A 19,052-nucleotide genomic window follows, 5' to 3' on the forward strand; every position below is an offset into this window, starting at 1 on the left:
CACCCTTTGTTGTTTTTTTTGGTTGGTTTCTTTTCCTTTCTTTCAGCACTTTTATAAAATTGGTTTCAAGTATTCCTCCATTTTTAAAGAATAAGTAAAGAAGAAAGCTCAAAATACGTTTTTGGAGTTTGTTTCTTTTTTTTCTAGAAGGCCTCCTGGGGCCCTGCTCTTGAGCTACCATCCCTTTATTAAAGACTGCTTTCCTTAAGACGCTTCTTTGCATTAATTAGCTTGTCAGGCTAATTATTGTCAGGCATCAACTACTGTTGACCAAAACAGAAAAAAAAAACCCAACAAAAACAAAAAGGAGCATTAAATAGCCTCAATGGGTTTTGGATTCTCAGTGTTCACGTTCAGCTTCCCTTGCTATTCCCTTTTGTTATATGGAAGCACCTTTATTAACGGCACCATCTCTACCAACATACAGTATTACTCACTCATTAATGCCCTTTTTGTGTAAGCAATTGGTACATTGGTACAATTGCTGCACTGCAGACATTCCAGGTTTGTTCAATAGCACAGGACTCCGCCCAACGGACTCCCCAGAATTCTGCACATTAATTTGGGAAAGATGAGGGAACTGAGCTTGTGACAAAATGAAGCCCATCCACTGCAAAATAGTTTGATGTAACTACAGTAAATTACCCCATGAGTGTACACACAGTAATGTCATTACATACTCCTAAGAAAACACTTATTTTAACCCAGATGCCCCAAATTCAGGCTGTTCAGTGCAAAAGCTTTTTAGAAAGACAGCAGGTTACCAGATATCAGTTGCTTTCGACACCGGTGATTGAGAGACAATTTCTGGGGCAACGAATTCTGGAGACCCATATTTGCTGAACTGAGGCTCCAAGGGCGTGATCTTCTGAGCAAACCCAAAGTCACAGATCTTAAGGTCTTCCCTCTCAGGATAAACCATGAGGATATTCAGAGGCTGGAAAATGAAATGAAATATAAAGAAGCTTTTACTGAGATCAGGCAATATTTTCAGTTGCAAATTAGAATAATTCAAATGGAAAATAACTAAGCCAACAAGAGGCTATGACAAGCTCGCCCTGCCACTACACGTTACCTTAATGTCCAAATGAAGGATGTTGTTGTTATGAAGATAATTGATTCCTTCCAAAATTTGCTTTATATACAATTTCACCTAAAAAAAAATAAATCCAGTTTTAAGCAATCAGCCATTAAGCCACTGAATATTCATATTAAATAAAGAGGTCCCTGATTCCACCATGTTTGTTTTTTTTTTTAATGGGATAGAGGGACAGATTGAACTAGGAAGTTAACAGCCACCTTCAACTCTGGAAGTCCTCTGCCTTTGAATTTTGAAGTGTAAACTGACATTTTCCTCAGAACATTTCCAAGAAAAATCAATTTTACCAATAAACGGCGAAGCCTGGCTACCAGATGGGAGATGTGAAACCTTTTGAGCATTGAGCACCCGATATTTAGAAGAACATAACAAGAACAAAAAACTATCTGAGAAACCATCACTTCTTATCAGACCTTGGTTTGGAGACTGAAAGGGAGTGGGTGCATATACAGTTCTGAGTAGACAAAGCATTACTTTATTAGGCAAGGGAAGACACAGCATCTCCATAGCAAAGGAATGGTGCATCAGCAAATACGGATTGTATTAGGCTGAATGCAGTGCTGGTGGTTCAAAATCACTGGTAGTTTCCAGTCGTCCCCTGAATATACTCAGTACTGAAAGCTGATGGAAATGCATTTTAAATCTTGATTCTGTTTTGACAGATTATCACTAATTCAAATATATTTCTCACACTGGAAATAGAAAATGTGGATGGAAGTTATTCTGTGCTGAAGGATCAGGTGGCACCCACCAACTCTGGACATTGAAATGAGAAGGGAAGATTACCTCTGCTTCAGTGACCACACTCTTCTTGAATAAACGGTCGAGGAGCTCTTCGCTGGAGCATCTTACAGCATTAAGATAAAATACAACCACAGTTCAAAGAATCATAGAATCATTCAGCTTGGAAAAGACCTTTAAGATCCCTAAGGCCAACCCCAACCCATCCCCACCATGCCCACCAACCGTGTCCCTCAGTGCCACACCTCCATGTTTCTTGAGCACGTGTTCAAGGCTCAGGAGATCGTGGTTGCCCTCCAGAAGGGCAAGGCTGGCCTTGCTCCTGCTGATCTCCCAGTGACTCAGCCCATGCTGTTCTAAATCTTTATCCAGTGCTACTGCCACAAAGACCAAATGCTGTGTTTAGGGATTTGGGTCTCCAGCTTGCAGTGTTGGCTCGTCTCTTCTCACAAGTCCCAACACCTCATCTTCCCTTCTCACTTACCAAGTAGCCATTTTGCTCTGAAACTTCTCATATTTGGTGGTTTGTGTGAAGGCCTGCCTGCCTGAAGAGCCTCAGGTTCTGTTTTCTAGGGGTTTCCTAGCATCCAGAAGCCAAATTGCTGTTTTTACTTTGTAGCTACCTCATCTCAGCTAACAGAGGCCAGCATTTATGAGACCTCATTGGGAACAGAGCCATTCCCTTCCAGACATTCCAGAAAAGGTCTCTGGTGCTTAACAACTCATTCACACTCATACATGCAGGTATCATGGCTTCTCCTAGAACAGCAGAAACACAGTAATTCAGTGGGGACACACAGAGCCGTGCTATCTTCATAGAATCATAGAATGGCCTGGGTTGAAAAGGACCTCAAAGATCATTGAGTTTCAACCCCCCTGCTGAGTGCAGTGTTTCCAACCACTAGACCAGGCTGCCCAGAGCCACGTCCAGCCTGGACGTGCGGTGTAGGGAAAGGTTGGGTGTGTTCTGCTATCTCAGGAAGAGCTAAAAATTGGTTATTTGCTCAGCAATTTAATAAACGAGGTCTGCCCATTACTTTCCAGCCTCCTTGGAGACGGAGCACAGAAAAGGATACAACTCCAAGATCAAAATCAGGGTTTTCCGTGTTTCAAACTGATCCAGCAGCCTGGTGATCCTGTCGTGGGACAGAGAGGCGAGTATGTCCCTCTCCTGATGCGCTCGAGCCCTCGTTTTGCTTCGCAGAGGGATGAATTTGGCAGCACAAGACACTCTGTTCCCTTTGTGTACAACTCGTTTCACAAAGCTGAAGCAGCCCCTGTGCAGAATCAAAGGACAAGCCCGGCTCAGCCCCACTTCAAAGCCCTTGTACAGTGGGTGTGGACCTTCCCAAGCCCCAGCCTTGGCAGCTCCTGCTGCTCAGGGCTTATATTCTCTGACACAGCGTTCATTTCTCTGTGTGTGAGCTGCTATTGCCCTCTCCTGGCTGTCTCCAAAACTAAGCAGTGAGTTCGCATTGAAGGAAAAGCTATTCCAGATGTGTGATGACAAAGGCCGATGCTCTCAGATCCCTTGGAAGGACACAGTGCTGGTACCTACATTGCTGCGGGCTTTTGAGCTTCATATTGCCCAAGAGCCATACCTGGGCACCTATTCATAGAACCATTAAGGTTGGAAAGACCACCAAGGTCATGTAGTCCAACCATCAGCCCGTGCCTGTGATTGCTGTAGACCACGTCATGCGACTTATCCCAAAAACCTCCATGCATTTTATTGGTTGGAGCGACCTGTGGGCTCCATGGACTCTCCCAACCCGTCAGAAACTTCAGAACAGAGTTCCCAACACCCCTGTATTGGGGCAATCTCCCATTTCTGCCAGTGCTTTCACCACTTCAGATTAATTCATGGTTCTGGCTCTTGTTCCTGCTGCTCAGCAGCTCAGGTGGGCAGCTGGGTGTTGGAAAATGTTGGATGCTGGAAAATCCATTTACCTTCCGATCTCCTGCTTAACCTCATACAAGGAATGGAGTTTCCTCCGGGTGGCCACTTTCTTTGCTGCTTGGTCTTTCTTAGCTTTGGAAATGAAGAAAAGTAAAGTATAAAGGTTAATATCCAGATTGCTAATAGTGTACAAAGTTATTTCAGGACAGTTTGAGGCAGGAAAATATATAGGGCTCCTCTGAACTTCGGTATAGCTGCTGGATGACACAACTTGCCAACATGCTTGCTGGGGTATGGCCATGCTTATTTCTGTGGCCCATAATATCAGTTCATCATACAGTCTCAAGCAGAGATAAAAGAAACAAAAATATCAAACTCAGCTGCTCAGGGACATGATTTAACAGTGGGCTGTTAGAGTTAGAGCAGTATGGTTAGGTTGTGGTTGGACGTGATGATCTTGAAGGTCTTTTCCAACCTGAGCAATTCTATGGTTCTGTGATTCATTTGTTCTGTGCAGGTCATTAGAAGATTTCCTCTATACTGGATCATGCCATACTGCTAATACACAAATGCTAAGCTGGAATATGTGGCGGATACCATCTGGGTGCCAAAGGAAGACGACAACAGAGTACACACTGCAGAGCTTATTGGAGCAAGTCATGCAGCTCAAAGAATGGCGTTACCTTCATGCACAACGAGCTCTGCTTTGCACAAGACCTCCCCTCCTGCGTTTTTGGCAACACAGGTATAAACACCACCGTCTTCTGAGACAACCTTGTCCAGGATTAAGAAATAGGTCGTTCCTGCCTTCCCTTGATGGAGCCTATCGCTGTCTGTCAGCAGCGTAGTGCCCTGAAAGAATGGAACCGCTTTTTGTTACTGGAAAACCAAGATGGAAACAGACATTCCTTCTCTACAAGAAATGAGAAAGAGCAGAGCTACAACACATCCCTTTCCGTCTAGCAAAAGTCACTAACAAAACGCTGGCTGAAGAAGTCCCCATGGCTAAATGTTTCTCTGCTTATATGTTATGAGACAAGATTTCTGTTTCAGAGCCCGTTCACCGGGATGTGGGCTGGGGAGGGATCCCCAGTTGACGTGGTTCATTCTTTGGCTTTTGCAGCACACCAAACCCACCTGACTGGGCAGGAAGATGTCAGATGAAATTTAATACAGGTAGATTTAACAGTGATGCAATCCTATGTCACATGAGGGGCTGTGAGCTGTTCTTTATCACACCGGAACAAAACTTTGACAATCACTGTGGAACAGCACTGGCTTATCTGAGGGGAACGACAATATTCTGAGGAATGATAAATGATTTCTCTTTCCTTTCTGTTGCATTATTTATTGTCCTTGAACTCAGTTTACCAAGTAACTTTGGAAAAGATACAGAGCCTGAAAGTCATGTTGACAATTGGAGTAAACCGTTCTTAATCCCATTCCTGACCCTAAAAACGACAGCACACACCCCAGTGCCTCTCAGAAAGACATCAATCTCCCTTCTTGCCTATTTATGTCCCCAAAATGATCTTGTGAAAGGAGCCCCAGTGACACAGGAGCCATCACAAGGCAAAATTCAAGCATGGGGGTTCCAGGAAGAACTGCAGCCAATTTAAAAACCCTCTACAGATAAGACCCAGATTCAGCATAAGAGGTGTAGAATGAAAGAACAAAAAGGCTTTCCCCATGGAAGAGTTGTTTTGCAGTCCTTTCTGCGGACCTTATTCTCAGCCAGGGAAACATCTGCCCTTACCTTAAACCACAGAACAGTGGGCGGAGGGGTTCCTTCAATGACTGCCTGAAATTTGGCACTCTCCCCGGAATTCACCTGCACATCCTCTATTGTCACTTGCATATAGGGAGGACCTGGTGAGACACAATGGTTTGCTGTACTATCCGTACCATGACTTTGTTCATGATGTAGGTTCAGTGTCTCAAATGGGATTTCCACAACCAGGATATGATGTTGGCTTAAAGTCAAATCAAGAGATATCGCAGTGATATATTTGGGCTTCTTTATACTGGCATTACTTTTAGGCTTCTTCATGCTTATACATCACTTTTTTTTTTTTTTTACATAAACAGTTACTGGTTAAGAAATGGAATTCTTTCAAACAAAACCACAGTCAGCGAGAGATACCACCCAAAGGGAAGACAATGGTCACAGGACCTGAGAAATAGAGACAAGGCTCCTCCTTACTTGTTGGGGTCTTCTCCTCAGTCTTATACACACAAGTTCTTTCCGTGGTCTCAATATAAACTTCACTGTGCACGTCCCAGACCACATCCCCTTCTCTCCTGTACCAGTCACCTGTCCCCGCAGCCGGTGGAACTCTTTCATGAAGGCCAAGAGAAAAGACACAGTCACACGGCTGCAGAACCATAGGGTTACACCTTGCCACTGACCTGTGTGTTTAACCACCAGACCAACCAACATTTACTTAAAATTATTACAAGAAGAATTTTGTTTTGGTGGGGTACATTTCTCTCCAATATTTTACATCCTTCTTGTGCAATACATGTATGAACAGAACTCTAAAGGTAACAGCCTACAAGAATCAGTTCAAGTCACCACTGGCTTCCCTACAGAGGAAAATCTATGTATTAGAATGTACGTTTACCTGGAAATGGGAACTGTGTGCTCCTGAGTGCTTTCAGCTCTAGTAGCTGTCTCTTCATGGGAACGACCAGGGCTGGGCATTGGCGCCCTTGGTTCTTCAGTTGGAATCTGCGTTTGTGCTTTGCCTGGTAGCAGAAATAGGAAAAGTTAGACACCTCAGCTATGAGGGCACACCTGAAAACCAGGGCAAACCTCTGAAGCCATCTCCAGTCTGCCTTGTGTCAGAATGGAATCCTCTGACCTCAGCTGAGCGCTATCGTTGAAGATAAGAGGGGAATTCAGCCCTTTTGAGACGACCACGTGAAGCAAAGGGCTTGAATAACATCAGAGAGGCTGAATGGATGCAATGCTGACTGGCAGCACGAGTTTTTCTATAAGGAAACACATGCAGACACAGGTAGGATAGGTGGTCAGTAGGAACAAGAAGGAAACAGGGTCAAAGATCCCAGCTGGGTGGGAAATAGACTTGGGCTTTCTGGTTACCAGCACTATCAAAATATTTGCCTTCTTTTTCTTCAAATGTGATCAAAGGGATGACTGTCAAGTCCACATCTTATTAGAATAATGCCCCTATTAATAACTTAATTAGTTGCCTCAAATGAAAGGACTGCAGAATCATCTCCTTCACCACTCTATTCTCTCTGCAGTTAAGATTAAAGATGTAATCCATTTCACATTTTACTTCTAATGATTTTTGAGCCATCCTGTTTCACCACAGGATTATTTGCATGGATGATTTCCCATGAAAAGGAGAAAAAAATTTAAAAGATTTTAAAGCCCTGTCATTTTTTGAGTGGTTATTTTTGGTCTAAGTCCATGAAATCCTTCTATTCTATTCTTCTACAGCTTTAGGCAAAAGTATCTTTTTTTTGAAACCGCACCTTTAGTTTGAGGGCTGTGGGCTACATGACATTGTCCTTTTAGGTTTACATTGGAGGAGGCCAGTCACCCTGACTTGACACAAACAGAGACAGACAAGTTGCTGTGGCAGAAGCAAGAGGAAGGGCGGCAGGGCTGCAGCTTGCTCACATGCTTTGAAAATGACCCAAATGTGAAACCTGTGTTCAAGACATTGTGACGCACGTCATTGGCATTAATCAATTAAATGACTGAGGAGTCTGTTCAACTCCAGGGCCAAGGAACTGCAGGGGAACTCGTCATGCCTAACACGCTATACATTCTCTGGCAGTTGGCAAAGAGATTTCAAATTTCCAGCTTGCTTTTGGCAGACAATAAGAAAATCAATAGCTCTTCCCCACCCCACCGCATCCAAAACTGAGTAACTTCTGTGAATGCAACAGAGAAGAAAAGGGAAAATAAGGAATCCAGAAAAAAAGAGGAAGCCAGGAAAAAAAAGGAAAAGGGAAAAAAAAAAGGAAAAAGAAAGAAAAAATAAAAGTTAAAAGCCCAAATGTGAAAAAATCCTCTACTTCTTCACTTCGGGAAGTTGATGAAACAAACTCTGCTTCAAACACAGTTCTCAAGCTCCTGTTTCCACAAAGCTCTGCCCCGAAGCTGTGCCCAACCCAACCCCAACCCACAGCCCCATGTTTTGTTGGTTCTGCATGTCCTCTTACAACCTGTAACTGTTCAAAACAACAAAGCAGAGAACCATGTGGGAAAAAAAATAATTGCTTTCAACATTTTTTGTCTCTATCAATCTCCATGCACTACCTTCCAGACTCATTCCAGACCTACCCTGCCCCCCAACAGCCTGGGTTTGGGTGCTGGCTTCATGGAGCAGTAGAGGCCCAGCCGCTCCATGTAGGCCAAGGCCGCCTCCTCGTGTGTCTGGGGGAAGAGTCACAAGCTGTGATGCTGAGTCCACGAGCTTCTTCAGAGCTGTCTTGATCTCCTTATCAGCACGCTGAAGGGAGGCCTGGACAGAGGTCTCCAGCTCTGACCGCGGGGAACGCTTTCCTACAGACAAGAAGAAGAGCTTTTCTCTCTTGCGTGCAAAAAGAAAACAACGGCATCATGCAACCCACTGCAATCAGATGGAACATCTGTCACCGCGTCCTTCCCCTCTCCTCGAGCTCACGACAAGGAAACAGGCACACAGACTCCAGACAGACATGTCCCACCACGACGAGGACACTCCCAGACAGTGGAAAGAGGGATTTGTCTCCCGGCCCAACCTTATGTTGTCTGGTTTGACAAATTTACTTCCACTGGGAGCAGTGAAACAAAGCCAGTGGTTATGCACTGTGCTGATAGAGAGGAGGATATTACTGTCTCAGGGAAAGGGAAGGAGGAGTGAGCACTTACCAGGCTCAGCAGTGCCCCTTAAAGAAGAGTTGCTGCTTCCTGAGCCTGCAAGGAAATACCCCGAAGCTACTGCTTGCAGAAGAACGTGTTTGTCCTACTAGGTGGTATTTAGGTTTGCTCGACACTTGCAACTTTTAAATTTGCAGTTGACGGTGTTTTTGCAAGCCAGCTCTAGAGTCAAGGTCATTTGTGTATACAGTACTGCTCAGTGACGGTGCATAGAGAAGCGCTGTAGAGGAAGAAGTAACTTCTGCCTCAAGAAATGACAGTCTTGAAGGAAGAGAGATGACAGAAAGCTTTCCAAACAAAAATGGATTCTCAAGCACACGTCATTGCAGAACAGACACCCAGGAGACAAACAGCACACGCTCATCCCCATTCAGCTCTGCAGAAGGTAGGTGAAGGTAGGGATATTGGGTGAATCAGATTGGAAAGGACCTCAGTAACTAATCTTATCCAATGTCCAGTCCACAAATCTTGATGAGGCACAACAAAGGGACAGAAGACATCTAAGGGCACTAAAATACCCATCAAAGAAAGACGAAACCCATGTCAGGTTAAAACGATTCATCATAGTCACAAAGGAAGAGTACAAACTCGAATAAGCATGCAGTCCATGATAAATCTGGCTTAAAAGCTCCCCTTCAGACATCCTGTTCTGGATGCCCAAGCCTTTGTAATTTTCAACATACTTCCCATGGGAATAAAAATGTGTTTTCCATGAGCAGAAGAAAAAATAAATTCGACTGTATTCTTGGAGCAGAAAAAATGACTCCCAGCCATACCAGGAACTGATTCCCAGTAGGCAGCAGCCTTATGTGTGGTGTTGTGTGAGTGCCAATGGGCACAGCTCTGCAAGCCTATGGGCCAGGAAGCAGGGAGAGCAAATGGGAGCTTGCTGAAAGAAAAAAATAAGAGTACTTGCACACAAATGCTTCTGACTCAATTCGTACCATTCACATACAGCATGCTCTGCAGCTCTGTTTCTATTCTGCTTCTTTCCCAGCCTTGTGAAAGTAAATTCCCAGGATAGACCTTTGCAGGAAAACTTGAAAGCTACATTTGAGTCAGCCCCCTTTCTAGATATAGAATCATAGAATGGATTGGGTTGGAGGGGACCTAAAAGATCACCTAGTTCCAGCCCTCCTGCCATGGGTGGGGTTGCCAACCAATGGATCAGGCTGCCCAGGGCCCCATCCAGTGGGCCTTGAATGCCTTTGGGCATCTAGATTTTATTCTGCTTTCAATGTCCTCTCTGTAATGATGGGATATTTCTGCTCTGGGGCTGTTGATGGGAAAAGCAAGTTTTGCTCACACCACATGTCCCATACTGCCCTATCAGTGACCATTAGCAATGGGGCTGGGTGGAGGGATCTTTAAAGACTTGGATTTCCTCGAGCTCCTGTTGTGATTGCCACCAGCCAATGCTGCCCTACCAGCTGGGCAGCTGCCAACAAGAAAGCTGTTTGGAAACACTCTTAATGTCTATCAAGGAGAAAATATTACTCAGTTTAACTAGGATTTGTGGCATTGTGGTCAAATGTGGCAACATGCTCAAGTTAAGAGGACTACTGAGGCAAGAGGTTCTCAAACACTCCTGGTCCACAACACAATGTGGGATTCTGCTCCACCATGTTGCTAATAGTTCTGCTTTCTTCCCTATTTAGTGATGTTACATGCTATGATCCAAGCTGCTGACATGAGGGGCATGAATATTAGCTATGGTACATCAAGTTCACCCTGTGCTGATGACGCATCTGCAATGGGCAGCCTGTTTACCAGTTCCAAAATAGTGACCATAAACCTTTCCACCTCACATCTCCTTCACCCAATAACCAAAAACACAAGAACCCCATGGATTCTGAAGTTCTAAATCAGCCTCAGGGGACCCAAGTAGGCAAGGACTGTTCAAAATTACTCACTCCTACAGCTGAATGGGAAGTGTCAATCAAAACAGGTGCTTTCATTTCAGCACTTCTGGAGCTGCCCATAATAAATGACAGCCAGAACCCGAATGCATTACTGCCCTCGGGCTGCAGATACGCTTCTGCTTAAGTTGAGGGGAGAAGCTGATGAGAAGGTAGAGTATCAGGTAGAGTGAACAGAGAAGAACACAGAAACCCAGCAAGTTTAGAGACAGCCGATGCAAGACATTTATTGATATCAACTCAGCATCTAACAGTGCATCTTGTATTTGTTGCTTTTTGTGTGTTTGTTGTTTTTTTTTTTTAATCTCAAGCAAACTGAAGTTTCCACTTTATTAATACCCATTTACCTGCAGGAATTACGGTAAAACATTTCTTGTATTAATTTTTTTTTTAAAACAGCTGTATTTTTTCGTCCACAAGAAATAAACCCCCACACGTCTCATTAGTTATCTACAGAATTTAATCACTTACAAGCATAATTTTCAATCTCTAGGAAAAGATTTTGAATGTGTATGTAACGGACTGCTCAGAAACCTTTCATTTTGTGAACAGAGTTCCACAAAAGATTTTAGACATTCATTGTGTTTGATTTTCTTTTGCTTAGATTTCAAATGAAAGTGTAAGCAGATGCTAATTGCTTTGAGCTAATGAATATTTTTTTTTCTACGACCATCGGAACTGCAGTTTTCCAGCTTCTTTAAAAAAAAAATACCTGAGCATTAACCACATCAGATAGAACCTCCACATCTCTTTACAGTTCTTTGCTATCTTTTGGGTAAGAGTATGTTTTAAAAGACCACTATAGAGCAAATTCCTTTCTCAGCAGTGTCTATGTAAATCATAGAGTCACCAAGGTTGGAAAAGACCTCCAAGATCCAAGTCCAACTGTAATCCAAAAGATATCCACTTCTTGTTATTCTGGATAGATACTTGAAGAGCTGAGATCAGAATCAGGCCTGATACAAAAACATTTCCATTTTCAAAAGAATTTCCCTGTTGTATGTTTGTTGCTTTCCAATGCAGAGTGCAGTATATGAACAAAGCATGGGTTATATTGCTTACTTATAAAACAAACAGTATAAACCAAGGGGCTGTTATCAAAAACAGAAGAGTAACACAAAAGAGGCTTCATTTCTTTCACCGCATGTAATCACTAGGAAAGCATCCTGTATCTTGAGGGTAGTGCACATGGTATTACACGAGATATCCTGTTTGGATCTTGAAAAGCAAAAGGCTGTGAAATGCATTCATTTTCGTCACCACGTGATCAAGGTTCATCCGCAGAAGAAAAAAATGCATTCTTTTCTACAAGCACCTCTTGTAAATTCAGTCCCTGTTTGCAGGAATATCACCTGGACTCCACAACAAGCTTCATAATATCACCTAGTTGGGAAACACTGAGACAGAACATCACACACCAACGTTTCCAAGGCAAAAACTCACTAATCCTCTCTTTTCATGCCAGCTAGAAGTTCAGCTGCATCTGAGCATTTCTGGTTTCCCCGTACCACCTAAATGGAAACATCTTCTATTATGACATGGCCACACCACTCAGCAGGGACAACGTGTTTGCTGGGACTCTTCACCCCACACCTCCATCAGATAGAGAGGGCCAGTGCTTGGTCCTACTGAGACCAATGACAAATTCCAGTTGGCTTCGACTGGGAACACTATTTGAGCCTTTCAGATTGTTTCTTTCCAGGGCTGAGCAATGTGCTGAAGCTCTCTCTGTGCAATATCCATTTTAGTGAAGCCAACAGGAATGGGCCATGCCCAGTGCATCTGAGCCTCCCAAGCAGCAATCCGGCTGCAAAGCTGCAGAGAAACTCAGCAGAAAGCAATAAGGTGACCTCTGCAATGTGATCCAACACACACTGTTTCAGTAACGTGATGCAATTATAACCGGCAGTGCTGCCAAGCAGCCCAGTTTCTTACAAATAAATGTATTTTTCAACCAGGCATTTGTGGTAAAGATCTGTTTGTGGTTTTCTTTGTTTTTATTCTTTTATTCTTTTTTTTTTTTTTTTAACTGTGCTCCTGTTACTTTGCTGCAGCTCCGTGGTGAATTCCTTCTAGCACATTAGGAGACATCGTGCATCCGCTAGCAGTAAAGTTTCACCACTGGCATGAACAGGAGACCAGATATACCAGATTATTTTTCCAGTAATATGTATTGACGAAGACCACATTTGTGGTTCTTAGTATGTATTAACATTTGATTATAGTTGCAGAAGTCATTTTGTGCAGCTCTTTAATCTTCTGCTGCACATTAAGTGAATCCATATTTTAAAATGTATGTTTTATAAACCCACTACGCTAGTCTGCAGAAAAATGAAACCTATATCTATTGCGGACCTGAAAATAGCAGTCATTGTTAAAAATGATCTTTTTTTGAGTTTTACTTAAGGCAGAAGAGAGCAATGAAATCCTTGGCTTCCTCAAGTCAGAGCCGCTGGGACCACTGACTTCAGCCAAGTCAGGATTTCAGCTGGAAGGTCTGAGCAGCCCCCTACGTTCCATGTAAATGCAATATTTCCTCTGTGTTTCACTCTGTGGCAGAAGTTCATAATAATTTAACCAGGCTGTGCACGCTGGAAGGCTTAGCAAGACATTTTTGATGGAGCCAACTGGTGTCAGAAGTGTAGAGTCAGAGCAGTGTGGAGCTTTGTGACCTTCGGTGCACGCAGCGGCAGGAGATGGCTTTAGCTGGGAACAGTCCTCCCATGCTGCTGCTGGAGGATGCTGAAAAGCGTCGATTCTTTCACCTCCTTGCCACAGTTATCATTTACAGGTTGGTGTTGGAAATAATTTTTCAGTTTGTGAACAAAAAAAGCACTTATTCATGTGTGTCTGTGTCACAGGCAGGAGAATCTGGCTTTTCCTAAGCCCACCCCCGCAGCTCCCCTATGGAATGATATATGTTCACCTCGATCAAAGCTTTTACAATTACAAACTGATCTGACAGACATGTTCCCTTTAAGACTGGAAAAGCTCATATTTAAACATATTTTTCTCGAAGATATTCCCTCATACACGCTACCTTGTAATCATTACCACCAATTCCCCTCACCGACAACAATTCTGATCATTTATTGGTGTTTTTGTTGTTGTTGCTGTTCTAAAACACTGCTTTCTCTTGCGTTGAAAATTATGCTTGTATCTGCTCAGCTTTGGGAGAGGTCTTCTGTGCTGATGTGCAACGTGACGGGCTCACCCACAGTCCCATAGCTGAGGGTTCTCGTGGAAACTTCAGTTTTAAAGCTCGACTGTCCGTTGTCCGCCGAGAGTTGGACTTCGGTGCAGAAAGATGGTTTCACAGTGAAGGAGGGAGCAGAAGAAGTTGCTGCATGCAGCCCGGGCGTCACCTCCATGCAGGCATCACTCACATGGAAGGAGATGTTGGAGGAGCCTACGGACTGCACACCAGTTACTCGAGACGTTGAGACGAACACACTCCCTGGAATGTGCTCCTCCAAGGTGCTGAAAAATCTCTGCCTGGGCTCGGAAACCACGGGTCTCCCCAGGTTCAGCAGCACCGGCTTTCCAATGGTGGGCTCGCTGATCTCTGTCTGGAGCACGGAGATCTCGCAGGGTTTGTCTGTTGTGTGGTTCTTATCGTCACACCCGTAGGTCTCCCCTTCTCCAGGAACGTAATCTTCGAGATCCTCCAAAGTCAACATTTTGCCGTTGTGGGTCAAAATTTTGAGGTTCCGGGTGCTGATGTCTTCCGCCTGCAGTTCCTCCGGTTCATCGATTATAATGACATTCTCCTCTTCTGGAAGGACATCTTCCATCACTTGGGGTATCCCCCCTTCAGCAGGCCAAGATGCATCCAGCTCATCCACTTCTTCAACCTCTGGCCTCACCGTTGAGAAGAGAAGTCCATGCTCATCTGCCGCAGCCGTCTCAAACCTGAAGCTCAAAGGCTCCCCCCCACAGGCAAGCAGTGGGGAAGCAACCCTTGCCCCACAGTGATCGCTCGTTTCCTGCGGGCAGCTCTTTCCTTCAGATCCACAATCAGTACATGAGTTATTTCCTAGCTGTTCTGGCTCACATGGGGAGCTTCTGTCTTCGTTGCTGCCTTGAGGTCCTTCCTGATCCGTGGCATACACCAGAGGCTGGACACTGACTTCAGAGAGACTTTCCTGGGGCAAAGAAGATTTTGACTGCTCCACCAATTTATTGTTGGAATTGTTTGTATTCGGGTCATCATCTGGGGAACGCATCGGCCTCGAGCTGGGAAAAGTGAATGTTAGCACCCCTGACTCATCTTTTTCTTGTTTGACTGGGGAAGATCCTCTTTTCCTTGCAGGCTTTGGTGATTTTTTCACCTTGAATTCAATTATTTCTTCCACTTCAACCCATTTGGGCTTTTGCTCTTCCGCCTTGGTCTCCACGGTGATCTCTCTTGCTGCTGCTCCTTGCCTGTCCTCTGGCTCTGTGACATAAAGCATGGGGACAGCAGACTTCGAGGTCGCCTCTTGCTCATGCCTGTGGACAGGCTGCCTGATCTTTGAGACAAAAACTGGCTCTGGAGTTGGCTCCGCTCTTGGGGAGTGGGAAGGTGAATGGCCTGAAGAAGAACGGGCAGGAGAAACCCTTCCCCTTTGCCTTGGGCTCTTCACCACAGTAGTTATCGTTTCCTCTCTGATGAGGGAAAGGGTTGAAATGGAGTTGGCAGGAAGACAAGACGTTTTGGGGAGCCACGCTCCATCTGCACATGCCAGTGTCGATCAAGGCGCTACAGTGGGGTTAGTCTTAGGAGCACTCCAGCGCTGGGTGAAGCGTGTCATTTTGGAAGGGATACACACACAGCGCACACGCCCACATGCCCATCACCGCTTACTTGCTGAATCAGCCAAAACCTCCTTGCCCAAAGTGGATCCCAGCTCCTTCAGCCTCCTTGCATGCACAAACACAACTATGTCCAGATGAGAATTGGTCTTCTGGACACTGCTATATCTCATGTGCTTGCAGTGAACACCTACTGCGCTACTTTGTGCCCAAACAGCAGTTTCACCCAAAGGTTTTATGCACTCTAGTTTACCCATTTCCTGAATATCCCCGGCTAAGGTCTGGGCTTGGTGAAACCAAATGGTAAAATGTTTTTCATTACAGTAGGGTCAGTAATTTCATCTCTTTTAGTAAGTCTATCCTATCTCTCTTTTGTTGATTAAAGATTCTTTTGACACTAGAGATCTTTTTCACAGGCAGAATAGTAACACTAAAAGGGCATTAAGCATTTGGAAGCCAGGAAAGGAAAGAATACTTCCTGCAGAAGTCACCTGTGCCAGAATACACTTACTTTCACTCTTCATAGTACTGTTATTGCAGACAAAGCCTGATCCTACTATCAGCAACAGACAAAGGAATACCAGATCAGTCTGGGAGGCCCAGTTGTTATTTCACAGAGTAATTCTGCTGGTCTTTATATTCTTTGAGGTATCCAGTGTGGTTGGGATTTCTCACTACCTGTGCATAGATATATTCTGCTTGTATCAAGACAATTGTCTACTCCCATCCCAAGGCAAACTGAATACGTCTGGGGACAGGAATATCCAAGGTCAGGTTTTAATGTTCTTAATTTATATGTTTAATGTGCAGTTTTCCTGCAGAATTTTTCGGTGTCTTTTTTTTGCGTGGAAAAAATGTGAAGCTAAAGACAGAGTTTGATTTACAAATGTAAGGAACCTGATGTTCTGCTGCAGAGGTAGCTGGTTCAGTGGAGCTAAGAGGCAAAGCTGATTTTGCTCCTGTCCTGAGATTTTCATTCTACCTCCAAGCAACAGAGACTGGAATAATAAAAAAAAAATGGAACAAACTGAAGGATAAAGACAACCACCAGATCCAGGAAGGAGTGGTTACGAATCAAAACAATAGCATTTTCGTTCTTCTTTTTCTCTGTTCCCTCACCAGCCTCAGCATCTAGCCTGACTAGGCTCATCTGCTCCTGCTTTACTTTTTCCCATGAGTTATCATCACTTTCTGATCCCCCTTCCCACACTGATCATGTCTGCTGACACTGCTCTGCAGAGCCTTCATAATGACCACAGTGCCTTGCTGAATTATCCAAAACGAAATCCCTTCTGATACAGATACGAATTAATCCATTTGTATTAACACTAGACTTAGCTCTGCATTGCAAGGTTGCAATACTTTTTTGGCTCTGGGATTTACAGAGACATCGCACAATCTTGTCTTTAAATTATCTGCTAATTTTTTTCCTGCTGGTAATTTCAAAGATGCTTCTGTTGCTCAGTTCGCTATGTTTTAAAAGCTGCAATGTGCCCTTAACAAGCTGTTCCCAAGCCTTACTCCATCACTATCCTAATTCTAGCTGGGGGCCTCCCAGGTGAGCTCATGACCTCATCTACCAGCAAAGGGAGGACTATGTACCTGAAAATCATGGAATCAATAAGGTTGGAAAAGACCACTAAGATCATCTAATCCAACTGTCAACCTTGTTCTGAGATCCCACACAGAAAGGTCCCAACCCAACCTCCTTTGGGGCCACAGAGCTTAATTTAGGAATCAGTTTTTGAGCTGTCCAATGCAACGTGTTAGAAATTTAGAAGTCAGCTTAGCTGATGGTATTTTGCATTATTTTGATATTATTTAATCAACCAATATTAATGCTGCTGCTTCTGATCTGAAATCATAAAGGGTGAATGACTACTATTAGCTTACTGAGGTGAGATGTGGAGAAAAGCATTTTTTCCAGGTGATTTCCAGGCACAGAATGTAGAAAGGTGAGATTTACTAAGCTTTAGACAAGGTCTGGCTGAGAGAGACTGCTTCCAGCTCGTGACTTTCTTCAGATGTATGTGAATGCGATATCAAGATGTCTCTGTTCTGCCACCCAATGGAAGCCTGAGCCCTGCACCTTCATTTTCTGGTATTTGCAAGGTTAAAAAATCTAAAGACTCAAATTGTCAACTCAAGGAAATTAGTCAAAGGCAGACCTACGTCCTGCTCATCCTTCCCATTCTCTGCCTACTTGTTGGCTGCTCAGGGTAGAAGCTGCCTGGAGGTGGGGCCATGGATTTGTACAGACCACTGGTTCCAAATGGGCATGGATGGTAACTGATAGTCATCACAGAAAGTGACAGAAGAAAGGAAAGGTAAGCACTTTCTTAGTCATATTTCAGCTGTCATTTTGCGAATCTGCCTCATCATTTAACAAAATTATTTCTAAAAAAGGCAACTATTAGAACCATGTCCAAGCTGAGGACTAGTTTCAGCAAAATTATGACTCTTGTGGGAACGCATTTCCCCACAATACCTATTCCCCAGTCACCTGTGGCCAACAGGACATGACCTCAATTCCTTGAAGGTGCTACGACAATCTAACACATAAGGACAATGTCCACCTTCCAGTATCATACAATTTAGTAATGTCCTTGCTTATGGTGCTTAAAACCAAGAAGGTACTTAAAGATTTTAATGGCTGATGTGGTCCTACACAGAAAACATCATAGGCTGTATTTGTTATGTTTGCATATCTTTTTGAGTAGCCAGTTCCCAATGTTGGTTTATTTCAAAGCTCTGAGTCAGATTCTACCTTCTTGAGCTCTTGTGCAACTCCTGCAATATTCACTGGAATTACTTCTCATCTTGTGTCCTAACAAAAATCTGGCCTGAGCTGTGTCTAGCTGCAATGTTGCTCTTTCTTTGAAAGGGATAGTAAGATTTTTCACTTTGCATAACACAAAATACCATGAGATCTGGTGGAATAGGGGCGAAGACACTTGCATGGCCAATAAACACAAGCTTGTTATTGGATCATGCAGAGGCAGCAAGGCAAAACACAAATGTTACCAGAAAACAAAAACAAAAAAAATCAACACTTACATGATGATGGTTTTCTTGGGCACTTTAGTCTCTTGTTCAGTGACTACAAAGAAAACAGTATGAACAGCATGGGGTTAAAGAGAGGCAAAAGCTGAAATGATGAAATTAACTTTGCTCAGTTAATCACAATAGACTGGAGTCAAAAAAACACCTGTACCATCCCATCCATGCTTTCTGTGGTTATTTCCAGCATCACCTTCAGTGATTATGACCAAGAATGAGAATTCAGATGCTCTCTGGACAGAGTAATTTAGATTGCAATTAACTACTGTGTAGAGAACAATACTGCAAAAACTGTTGTCTTTTTTTTGCTACTGTGAGATCCTGACTTTTGTTTGAAAGGCCAAATAGAGAAGACAAGGTACTTCATTTTTTTTTTCCTTTTTTCCTTTCCCTATAATACAGTAGTGATGGCATAAGAAACCTGGAAATGGCTTGAGATGGGAAGTGCTGGAGAGCTGAAATGCTTTCAACTGTGATTTCACTTACTAGAAGGGTTTCCCCCAAACACTAAACACTTCCTACTATGGACTAGATGCAAAATCCCAGCTGACAACAATGACAACAAAAATCATTATCATCAGAACAGAAAATGAGCATCAAAAATCTGTAGGAAGCCCCGAGGTCGCCCTGCAGCACACT

General features: G+C 43.7%; 1 protein-coding gene across 10 annotated transcripts in view; it reads right to left on the reverse strand.

Annotated features, from left to right (window-relative positions):
- Positions 1-19,052, reverse strand: part of OBSCN (obscurin, cytoskeletal calmodulin and titin-interacting RhoGEF) — a 140,488-nt gene that overhangs the window by 17,318 nt on the left and 104,118 nt on the right. For 9 of the 10 annotated variants that reach the window (XM_021389266.1, XM_021389262.1, XM_021389265.1 and 6 more), the window contains 10 exons: positions 8,062-8,283; positions 6,365-6,488; positions 5,944-6,077; positions 5,497-5,609; positions 4,424-4,592; positions 3,791-3,872; positions 2,917-3,117; positions 1,886-1,946; positions 1,076-1,153; positions 765-937 (listed from right to left, as the gene is read on the reverse strand). In XM_021389266.1, the coding sequence (XP_021244941.1) occupies positions 765-937; positions 1,076-1,153; positions 1,886-1,946; positions 2,917-3,117; positions 3,791-3,872; positions 4,424-4,592; positions 5,497-5,609; positions 5,944-6,077; positions 6,365-6,488; positions 8,062-8,283 (1,357 nt within the window). Of the gene's footprint in view, positions 1-764; positions 938-1,075; positions 1,154-1,885; positions 1,947-2,916; positions 3,118-3,790; positions 3,873-4,423; positions 4,593-5,496; positions 5,610-5,943; positions 6,078-6,364; positions 6,489-8,061; positions 8,284-10,760; positions 15,207-18,410; positions 18,454-19,052 lie in introns of those variants that run through there. The other variant, XM_021389269.1, reaches the window with a different exon arrangement.

The sequence above is a fragment of the Numida meleagris genome, chromosome 2 (genome assembly GCF_002078875.1).
Source record: "Numida meleagris isolate 19003 breed g44 Domestic line chromosome 2, NumMel1.0, whole genome shotgun sequence".
NCBI classification, from domain to species: domain Eukaryota; kingdom Metazoa; phylum Chordata; class Aves; order Galliformes; family Numididae; genus Numida; species Numida meleagris.